The 11928-nt window shown below is 33.9% G+C and overlaps 1 protein-coding gene and 1 pseudogene across 1 annotated transcript in view; one reads left to right on the forward strand and one right to left on the reverse strand.

The window, feature by feature from the left end:
* Positions 1-11304, forward strand: part of LOC120618849 (zinc finger protein 501-like) — a 28627-nt gene extending 17323 nt beyond the window's left edge. The window contains 4 exon segments of the mRNA XM_039882895.1: positions 7355-7428; positions 8058-8571; positions 8574-8594; positions 8597-11304. Of these exon segments, the coding sequence (XP_039738829.1) occupies positions 7355-7428; positions 8058-8571; positions 8574-8594; positions 8597-9000 (1013 nt within the window). The 3' untranslated portion in view covers positions 9001-11304.
* LOC120618866 (uncharacterized) lies at positions 171-286 on the reverse strand (annotated as a pseudogene).
* Positions 11305-11928: the final 624 nt, after the last annotated feature.

Here is an 11928-nt window from a genome sequence, read left to right on the forward strand (position 1 = left end):
AAGTAGAATTGCTGGGTCACATGGTAGTTCTGTTTGTAATTTTCTGAGGAACGTCCATACTGCTTTTCGTAGAGGCTGCACCAGTTTATAGTCCTACCAACAATTCATGAGGGTTCTCATTTCTCTACACCCTCACTAGCACTTGTTATTTGTTGCTTGTTTTGTGTGTGTGCCTACAGCATCTGGTCTTCCTAGATGGTCTCCCATCCAAGTACTAGCCAGGCCTGACCCTGCTTAGCTTCCAAGATCAGACATCGGGCTTGTTCAGGGTGGCATAGCCGTAGACCATGGACTGTGGCTCCACTGGGGTGTGAACCCAGGACCTTCTGTGTGTAAAGCAGATGTGTTAACTGCTACACTATGGAGCCATGTCCATTTGTTGCCTTTTTTAATATAGCTACCTGACAAGTGTGAGGTGACTTCTTATTGTGGTATTGATTTGCATTTCCCTGATGATTAGTGATGTTGAGCATAACTTCATGTGTTGGTTACTTGACTGTCTTGGAGAAATGTCTATGCGGGTCCTCTGTCCATTGTTTAATCAAAAATTTTTTGTTTTGATTCTGAGTTGTACGTTTTTTAAAAATGTTTTGGATATTAACCTTTTATTGGATATATCATTTACAAATATCTTCTCCATTCAGTAGGTTGCTTTGTTTTGTTGATGGTTTCCTTCGCTGCTCAGAAGCTTTGTAGTTCAATGTAGTCCAGTTTGTTTACTTTTGCTTTGGTTGCCCTAGGAGACTTATCCCCCCAAATATTGCTAAGACCAGTGTCAACGACTTTACCACCTATGTTTTGGAGTTTATGGTTTCAGGTCTTATATTTTAGTCTTTAATCCATTTTGAGTTAATTTTTGTATGTGGTGTGGGAAAGTTGTCCCAATTTCATTTTCTGTCACATTTTCCCAGTGCTTTATTGAAGAGACTATCTTTTCCTCACTATATGGTCTTGCCTTCTCTGTCTTAGATTAATTGATCATGTAAGTATGAGTTTGTTTCTGGGCTCCCTGTTCTGTTTCACTGATCTATGTGTCTGTTTTTGTTCCAGTACCATACTGTTTTGATGACTATAGCTTTGTAGTATAGTTTGAAATCAGAGCCATGACTTCCAACTTTTTCTTGCTCAAGATTGCTTTAACTCTTTTGGGAATTTTTTGGGTCCATAGAAATTTTAGGATAATTTATTCTAGTTTTGTGAAAAATGATATTGGTGTTTTGATAGGGATTGTACTGTATCTGTAGATTGCTTTGGGTGGTATAGATATTTTAATCATATTAATGCTTCCAATCCATAAGGACGGTATAGCCTTTCATTTATTTGTGTTGTCTTTATTTTCTTTGATAATTATTTAATCATTTTTAGAATAAAGGCTTTCACCTCCTTGGTTAGTTTATTCCTAGGTATTCTTTTTGATGCAGCTGCAATTGAGATTGTTTTCAAAATTTCCCTTTTCTGTAGTTCATTATGAATGTTCACAAATGCAACAGATTTCTGTGTTTTATTTTGTATTGTGCAACTTTGCTGAATACCTTTATTAGTTCTAGTAGTTTTTTGGTGGATTCTTGAGGGTTTTCTATATATAATGTCATCATCTGCAGATAGTGACAGTTTTACATTGGAAATTGAATACTGTTTTTTATTGATTTTGTCTAAATACTGTAGCTAGGACTGCCAATACTGTGTTAAATAGAAGTGATAACAGTGGATTGGACATCCTTGTCTTGTTCCTGATGTTAGAGAAAATCCTTATTACAATTGAATATATATTAGCTGAGGTTTGTCGTATTGTCCTTTATTATTTTGAGGTATGTTTGTTTCTTTTATATCTTTGTTGAGAGTTTTTATCATAAATGGGTGTTGAATTTTGTTAAATTATTTTCCCTCATTGTGGTTTTTATTTTCTTTGGCTAATGAGTAATGATTTTGAGCATCTTTCGCATTTGTCTGTATATGTTCTTTGAATTAATGTCTATTTAATCCTTTGCCCATTTTTAATTTTGTTACTTGCCCTTTGATGTTGTTTTGTAAATGTTCTTTATATATTCTGGATATTAAGTACTTATCAGATATATGCTTTGCAAAAGTTTTCTCCCATTCCATAAGTTGTTTTTTTCACCCCACTGATTATTTCACCCCACTGATGTAATCCCATTTGACTATATATATGTTTTGTTGCCTCTGCTTTTGGTGTTATAACCAAGAAATCATTACCAAATCAAATGCTGTGAAACTTTTTCCCTACGTTTCCTTTTAAGAGATTGAGTTTTAAGCTTTGTGTGTAAAACTCTCAATTCATTATGAGTTAATATTTTTATATGGTGTGAGATAAGGGTCCAACTTCAATTTTTACATGTGGATATCCAGTTTTCTCAACACTGTTTGTTTATGAGAATGTACTTATTGTGTGGTATTGGCATCCTTGTTGAAGATTATTTGACCTTATATGTGAGAGCTTGTATCTGGGCTTTCTACTCTTCATTTTTCTGTATCTGTCTCAATATATTAAACTTTTTTGATAATAGTAGCTTTGGAATGTGTTTTACAATCAGGAGGCATGATGGCTCTAACTTTACATTTTCTGTTCATGATTGTTTGGGATATCTGGTGTCCTTCGACATTGCATATTAAATTTAGAAGTGTCATTTAGATTTTGATAGGGATTGCTTTGACTCTAGATTACCTTTGGTAATACTGACAGCTTTTTATAAGTATTCCAATCAAGGATCACAGAATGTGTCTTCCTTCCTTCCTTCCTTCCTCCCTCCCTTCCTCCCTTCCTCCCTTCCTTCCTCTTTCTTTCTTCCCTTTCTTTCTTCCCTTTCTTTCTTTCTTTTTCTTTCTTTCTCTCGCTCTTCTCTCTCTCTCTCTCTCGCTCTCTTTCTTTCTTTTTTAACCACATCCAACAATATTTTGTAGTTGTCACTGTATAAGTCTTTCATCTCCTTTATTAACTCCTAAGAATTTTTTTCTCCTCGATGCTATTGTTAATGTAATTATATTTTAAAATAGTTTTTTGGCTTATTCTCTATTGCTGTATAAAGCCACAACTGATTTTTATTTGTTGATTTTCTGTCCTGCATCCTGTTATATTTTTTGAAATTCGGTTTTTGTTTCGTTCGTTCTTTCTTTGTTTTTATTGTGGGTTCTTTAGGGTATTCTAAGATTCTGTTACCTGGGAACAGAGATCATTTCACTTTCTTTTCGATTTGGATTTTTTTTCCTTGACTAATTGTTTGGGCTAGGATATCACATCAGAGTGGTAAGAGTGGGCATCCCTGCCTTTTCCCTGATAATAGAGGAAGGATTTAAGTTTTCCACTATTATTTGTGATGTTAGCTCTGGGCTTTTCATATGTATGACCTTTATTACTTTTATTACATTCAGTTAGTTTCCTTTAATTCCTAGTTTGTTCATTGTTTTTATCTTGAAAGTTGTATTGAATATTTTCAGTTTATTTTCCTGTCATTTGAGAATAATCATGTGGTTTTGACTTTCATTTCGTTAATTCACTCTTACATTTTTTGATTTCTGTGTGTTGAAACACACTCGAATTCCAGGAATAATTCCATCTGTTTCTGGTGTATAATTCTTTTAATGTGCTTTCGAATTCAGTCTACTACTATTTAATTGAGAACTTGTCATCAGTATTAATCACAGATATTGGTTTGTAGTTTTCTTTGTTGTGCCTTTGTTTGGCTTTGCTGTTGTATCCTGGCTTCATAGAAAGTATTTTGATAATATCTTTGTTCTTTAACCTTGGGAAATGTTCTTGGAGAATTAGTGTTAATTTTTTTTTAATGTTGCTAGAATTAGCCACTAACTTCATCTGTTCCAGGGCTTTACTTTGTTGGGAGTGGTTTTTTTATTACTGTTTTGATTTACTTACTTACTAGTTAGGTAGGTCTCCTGTGGGGTTTGTTTGTTTGTTTGTTTTGCTTTTTTTGTTTTTGTTTTTGTTTTTTAATTCATGCTAAACCCTAAATAGGTTATGGCCTATGGATGTTCTTGAATTTTGATTTAGGTGTCTTAAAATCATTTTATTTCTATGGCATCATTTATAACATCTTTGCTTCCATCTTTGATTTTATTGTCCTCTCTTCTATTCTTAATTATCTAAAGGTTTGTCAATTGTGTTTATCTTTTCAAAAAAACGCAACGTTCCTTTTACCAATATTTTCCTATTTTTGCCATACTCTGGTTTATTTTTTCTCGGTTTTTAAAAATTTCTTTTCCTACCTTTGGGCTTAGGTTGCTCTTCTTTCTCTAATTCCTTGACGTACAAAGTTATGCTATTCATTTGATGTAAGCGATTATCTCTATAAACATCCCTTTTAGTGCTATTTTCTCTGAATCCCATAAGTTTGGGTATAATGTGTTTCATTTTGTTTGTCTCAAGTTGTGGTCTGATTTCCTTTTGATTTCTTTCTGAACCACTGTTCTAGAGTGTGTTATCGAACATCCAGATATTTGTGGAATTTCCAAGTTTCTATGTATTGTTAATTCTTAGTTTTATTTTATTGTGGTCTCAAAAAAAATCTGTATAATTTAATCTTATTAAATTTGTTAAGACTTGATTTTGAACTAACAGATGGTCTGTACTAGAGAATATATCATGTGTGATTGAGAGGATTGTGTATTCTAATTTGGTTGTTGAAGTGTTCTAGATATATCTGTTTTATCTAATTAGTGTAAATTGTTGGTCCTCTCTTTAATTTTGTTGTTATCTAGGTAAAATCGGGGTATTGACCTTTCCTACTCTTATATGGCTTTCTCTTTCTTATTTCAGTTCTGTCATGTGCACTTCCTTGGGAGCCCTGATATGTATAAACATATTTGCAGTTGTTTTAGCTTCCTAGCAAATTTACCCATTTATATTATATAAGTACATCTTTGTGTCAGGATACTTTTTGATATTGTATTTGTCTGATGTTAATATCTCCACCCATGCCCTTTTTTGGTTACCATTTCCTTGGAACACCTATTCTCATAATTTTAGTTCCATCTTATGTGTGTCCTCAAATCTAAAATGAGTCTCTTATACACAGGATATAGTTGGATTTTTTTTTTTTTAATCCATGTCGCCAATTTATGTCTTTTGATTGGGGGAATTTCATTTAAAATGGTTACTAGAAGAGAAGGACTCTCTATAATCATTTTAAGATTGTTTTCTGGAACTTTTTATTGTACTTTTGTCCCACTTTTCCTCTCTTGCTGTCTTCCATTGTGTTTCTTTGATGATGATGATGATGATGATGATGATGATGATGATGATGATGATTGGTTAGTGACGTGCTTTCTTATTCCCTTTTTGAGTGTCTGCTATAGGTATATTATTTGTGGTTATCACGGGATTACTTAAAACTTTTAAAAGTTATAACAGTCTGTTTTAAACTGATAGTGTCACTTGCACACCCAAACTGTAGTACTCAACATCTCCGCCTCTGTACCCACTTTGTTATTGATACAACATTATGTCTTTTATGTTGTATAGTCTTTAAAACATTTGTTGTTTTAGTGCTTTGATTTTAAAATTCTGTAGGAGAAACAAAAGTGATTTTGCTTCATCATTACACTACTATAGATTTCTATATTCGTGTATATATTTACATTCACCAGAGTGTTTCATATTTTCATATGGTTTTGTATTGTTGTTTAGAATCTTTTTATTTCATCTAGAAGGACTTTCTTTAGCATTATTCCTGGGGCAGGTCTAATAGTGAGAAGGTACTTGGGTTTTTTCATCTGGGTAAGCCTTCATTTCTCCATAGTCAAAGGACAGTTTTGCGAGATACGGTATTCTTGGTTGATAGTTTTTATTCTTTCAGCACTTTGAATATTTTATCCCATGTTCTTCTTCCTACAAGGTTTGTGCTCAGAAACCAACTGATAATCTTACAGGAGTAATCTTCTACATGACAAGTCTTTTTGTTTGTTTGTTTGTTTGTTTGTTTTTTCGTGGCTGCATTCAAGATTTCTTTTTTGTCTGATTCATGATAGTTTGAATATAATGTGTCTATTGATATTTTTACATTCATCCTACTTAGAATTCAGTGAGCTGGTATTTGCATGTCTCTTCAAATGTGGAAAATTTGAACCATTAAGTTTTTCATAGAAGCTATCTGCCCCTTTTCCCTCTTCTCTTTTTATGGAGTCCACATAATGTATATATTGGTCCACTTATCCCATGAGTCTCTTAAGCTCTCTTCACTTTTCCACAATTTTTTTGCTTTCCTAAATCAGTAATTTTAAATGAACTGTGTTTAAGTTGTCTTATTCTCCTGCTTGATCAAGTCTATTGTTGACGCTTCTGTTAGGTTTTTAAATTCAGGTGTCATAGCTCCCAATTTATGGTTTTTAAAAATACTTAATGTCTTTCTGACTTTTTATTTTGGTCATGCATAGTTTTCCTCATATTTATTTGTCTGTTTTCTATCTTTCCCTATTAAGCATTTTTAAGGTGATTATTTTGAGTTCTTTTACAGATAATTAATAAATCTCCATTAATTTAGGGCCAGTTTTGTTCCTCCTATTGGATCATGTTCTTCCGTTTCTCTGTATGCCTTATGATCTTTTGTTGAGATTTGGGATCATAAGAAACAGCCATGAGGCGTTAGGACTATGGACTTACTTCTCTACAGGACAACACAAATAAAAATGAGCTGGGGTAGAAATTGTAAAGCCAAACCTGTTCTGGGATGTTTATTCTTTATGGAGCTTTTGTGTGTGTATATGTTCTCAGTCTAAAATATTTTCTTTCTCCTTTAGAGTTCATGATATCTTCCTGTCCTTGATGTCTCTCTTCAATACTAGAGTCTCTCTGGGGTTTGAAGAATTACATTTCTTCTTAGTGGCCAAAACAATGCATACTCAGTGTACTGCCACTCCTTTAGCACTGTCTTGCAAAACAGAAATAAGACCCTCAAGCAGCTGCAAAAAAAAAAAAAAAAAAAAAAATCATTGAGCACACAGTACACTCATCTATTTCTCTTCTGAGAAGAAACCAGAAATTGGCAGTTTTCTCAAATCATGCAGTGACATGGCGAGGAAAGTGAGCAAATATTATGGGCAAATGTTAGCAACTTTTCTTCTCTCTTTGATGTTAGTTAGTCTTCCTCATTTTGTGCTTCCCTGGGGATGCTGTGATCTCCTTGCTGGCTTCTGGAGTACTCAAAAAGGCAGCTAGGTCAGTAATTGTTGGTTAGTTCGCGTCTCCGTGGAAGAGTGAAGTTTTGGTGCTTCCTTTTCTGCCATCTTGCTAAAGTCGTCTGATAGGTATTAATTTTGTACATTAGAATTTAAAGTATATTTATCTGAGTGTAGTAAGTGTGATCATTTATTTGGTATCTTTCAGCTGTGTCTTCTCAAGAAATCCAGAGCTTGTTGCTAAAACCAGGCCTAGAAGATTCATTTCACAACATGCTACTGGTAAGATATGGAAGGTGTGGCCTTGAGAATTTACACTTAGTGAAAGGCTGAGAATGTGAGGGGGCATGCAAAGGGAAGAAAGGACATTATGATGGATATAGCCAAACTGGGGAAATTACCCAAAATAAGATCCTTTTTGCCAAAAAGATCAAGGATAAAAAACATCTTGGGAAAACTCCCCCTGTAAGTTAGTTATGTTTGTAGAGCAATATGTTTCTGAACTGAAAGACCAAAACCAATTTTTAAAATATATACATTCTCTGAAAAGAAATTTAAAAACCATGGAAGTCACCTAATTTGTGTTGTGAATAATTATTCGAATTATTTAAAATGTGAGATTGAATTAAACATTCAGTCAAACGTTCTAAAAATCTAGAAATTTGAAAATAATAGAAATACTAAAAGCGATGCATTTGGGAAGCCCTTAATCAAGAATTCATTATTCTCCCACCAAGAATTAATCTCTTCTTGTTCCAAAGTCTCTAATTTTCATAAACATTGTGCGGGGGGTCTTTATACAATCATCATAGTTCAATAGATATCATAGAATAGTTCATGGGGAACAACTTTACATGTGTAACAAAACTAGAGCCCTCACTAAAGGCCTTCCTATCTTCAATGATTACCAGAGTACATTTAATGGAGAGAGAAGTAATCAGTGCAATGAATCTTGGAAAAACTTTAACCAAGGGTCAAATCCCAATAAACGTCAGAGAACTCGGCTTCCGGAGAACCATTATAAATGTGGGAAAGATTTTGATCAAAGCTCAAATCTTATACATCAGAGTATTCATATCGTAGAGAAGATTGACAAATATAGTGAAGGTGACAAATCTTTGAACCGATCTTTAAATCTTACTGAACATCAGAATAGTCATACTGGCGAGGAACCTTACAAATGTAATCAGTGTGGGAACATCTTTCGTGCGTTATCCAATCTAAATAGACATAAGAAATTCCATACTGGAGAGAAACCTTACAAATGTAAAGAATGTGGGAAAGCCTTTAAGCGACGTTCACATCTTACTGAACACCAGAGAATTCATACTGGAGAGAAGCCTTACAAATGTAGAGAATGTGGCAAAGCATTTAACCAGTGCTCAAAACTTACTCAACATTTGAGAATTCATACTGGAGAGAAGCCCACAAATGTATAGAATGTGGCAAGCCTTTACCCAGTGTTCAAGCCTTACTCAACATCAGAGAATTCATACTGGAGAGAAGCCTTTACAAATGTATGTAGAAAGATATGCCAAAGCATTTAACCAATGCTCAAAACTTACTCAACATATGAGAATTCATACTGGAGTGAAGCCTTACAAATGTATAGAATGTGGCAAAGCCTTTACACAATGCTCAAGCCTTACTCGACATCAGAGAATTCATACTGGAGAGAAGCCTTATAAGTGTAGTGAATGTGGCAAAGCTTTTAACCAATACTCAAGCCTTGATCGACATCAAAGAATTCATTCTGGAGAGCAGCAGTACCAATGTAATGAATGCGACAAAGCCTTTATTCAGTGTTCACATCTTAATCAACACATGAGAATTTATACTGGAGAGAATCCTTAAAACTAAAGAAAGTGGAAAACCCTTTAGATGAAACTACAGTCTTAATATCAGAGAATGCATACTGGAGAGAAGTTCTGCATTTTCAATAAATGATGAAAGACCCTTTTCCAGAATACATACTTTAGAAAACACAGATTTTATGCTGAAAAGTGATTTTAAGGATGTAAAAAACCTGAGGAAGTATATAATCTAAAATACCAGTAGCAAATGGTAAGTCAATAGCGCTTTTGATGCTCTAAATCAATACTTATAGAACATAATTAAAAGTTAGTAAACTTGATAGTTTACTGGTTAGTATGCTTCAGAGTATCAAGTGGATGGTTGTTTAGACAAGTGTAATCACTTATATTGTATCCTTTATTTTGACGGTATTTAAAATTTTTTTGTAAAGGAAATGTTAATGTATTTCTGTTCTCAAATCTCTTTATGCTGTCCTTTACTTCTAGTGTGTATGTGAAGTATGGTGTTGATTGTTGCAGCCTGAAAGATTTGAGAGCTCTTGTATATTAGGTGAGATTCACTTATATTTACTTTTCCATGGAAGATTAATTACACTGTCATGTACAGTGTATGCATAAAATCTAAATGAAGATGCTGATTGTAGTTGATATAGAATGTTAATATAAGTCACCATGAAGTAGGTATTTAGGGCATCATTCCTTGCATTAATGTAAGATGGAGGAACATTCTGAATTTTAACTAGTTTTAACCAATTGCTCTTTAAGGAAAAAAAGGTGGTAGTTCATTAAAATGTTGATATATCTTCACAGCAGCCATAGATACAAGTCATGAATATTTGATGTGATTGAAATAAATCTTGAGATTTCCCTAAATGCATAAAATTATTGTACGTCTATGTTTACTAAGTAATTTGCCTTCATCTTGAAAACCATAGAAAGCACAATTCTCAGATCATCATATGAGAATAGGAATGCTGCTTCAGTGCTTATAATCCATGGTTTTGACCATTGATCATACAGTGAGTTTGCAATGCTTTATTTAGACTTATGTTTGATCAATATATTTTTATTAATAAAGCCGAATGGATTTGAATGTGTTAACACTGGTGTAATGAATGAAGTGTTATCCTGCCACTGACGTTAACCTGCCCCACCTTATTGAAGGTCGTAGGTAACCCTATACTATTTGGTAATACAGTAAAATAACATCACTCCCAATCCCTCTCCCCCATGGCTTTTAACCTCAAATAATATGAAAAGATTTTCCCCGTAATTTATATGTAATATTTATTTTTATTGTACCTACTGGGACATTATGTTGGTTACAATAAGGATGATATAGGAGTATTTTTGAAAGTTCAGCTAAACTATGTCATGATATTGCCGTCTTGGCATTTATTTTGTGTAGCTAAGGAGACTTCAACTGATACTACCCTCCTGCTAGTGCATACACTAGACAACAGTTCAGAGTCACAAGTAAATGTGAGTTCATGATATGACTTCTCCAGCAGCCTGTGAGCAACAGTCTCTGTTGTATCTCACAGCCTTCACCTTAATGCCCCTTAGATAAGATATCTTCAGAGCTTACTAAAATTTTTTGGGGGGTGTTTTAATTGAATCCCCCAAAGTCTTTCCCAGTGGACCCTAATAAAGGTATGTGCCCTGGTTCCTGCCACTCTGAATCCTGCCTTGCCCTCTGCGTGTAACCCTTCCTAGCATGCTGTATACTTTCTTCAGGACCTGTGAATAATAAACTTGTCTATTCCAGTTTTGCTTGTGGTCTCCTGTTGAACTGCTCACCATCCAACATCAGGGGCTCTGCTTAACAAATACTAATTTAACAAAATCATAAGTATAATTAGAAGGCATATTTTGGAGTTTCTGAATTACATTTTTTGCCCTGTATTTTTTTTACACATAAACTTTTTCTGAGTCTACATGACATAGACAGTTTTAATGGTTTTGATAAATCTAAATGAGTATTAAGGAGGAAGGCCTGCATATGTTTCTACACATATCTTCAGAAGGACAGAGAAATATTGGATCAAGTAGGTTATTTCAAAATAGTTGATGATTAACAAGGCTAGAAACCTTAGAGATTCATTCTGTGAATCATATTTCTGTACGTTACTCTCAATTTATTTCTCTCAAACCTTATGATTCTTGGTTAAGAATGTCCCTGTGAAATTGTTTTTTTACTTTTCTGTTACCCATACAAGACTTAATGTTTTCTTTCAACATTCTTGAAAAATATTGCTTATATAACTTGCTCAGTGATTTCAGTAATGGTTTTTATTAAATTTTTTGGTTTATGGAAATAAACTTAAAAATGAGTATAATTCTACCATGAGTGTATTAAGGTGCATTTTGTTTAATATATTTCATTTCTCCTATTGGAGAAAAACACTAAGCCAACTTTTCTTTAGTTATTCTCTCAGAAGTGACATCATCAAAGTTATTCACTTTCTTTCTGCCAATTTGTTCAGGATAAATTTAGTGATGGCTACTTCGTAAGTCACAGGTTTGTCTTGACAATTATATTAAGTGATAAAACATAAGACAGTGCTGGATGTGTCATAGGTACTCTATAATTAGGAGCCAGATGTTCATAAAGGAATGATGTAGCTCCAGGTAAGAGAGAGAAAATTTCCAGGGTGAAAAATTGACATGAATTCTACATGTGGAGGGAGAACACCTATTCCCAGGCTGCACTTCTGACTGAATTTAGGAAGAAAATTCTTGTTTAATTTCCTAATTCCAGTTCCTCTTGTTTTCATATTTCTTGGCCACGTGTATAACACAGTCATTCTCCTTTGAAGTGTTTTGGCTACTGCATCTCTGCCCTCCCCATACCACATCACCCATCCAGGCTGTTGTAGGTTCTGATCAGCAGTTTGTAATTTTTCTATTGCAAAGATATATTAGAATTTGGTGAATTTTTGCATTGTTTTTCATTAAGAAAGTAGCC

The sequence above is a fragment of the Pteropus medius genome, unplaced genomic scaffold, assembly GCF_902729225.1.
Source record: "Pteropus medius unplaced genomic scaffold, Ma_sr-lr_union100, whole genome shotgun sequence".
Lineage (NCBI taxonomy): Eukaryota > Metazoa > Chordata > Mammalia > Chiroptera > Pteropodidae > Pteropus > Pteropus medius.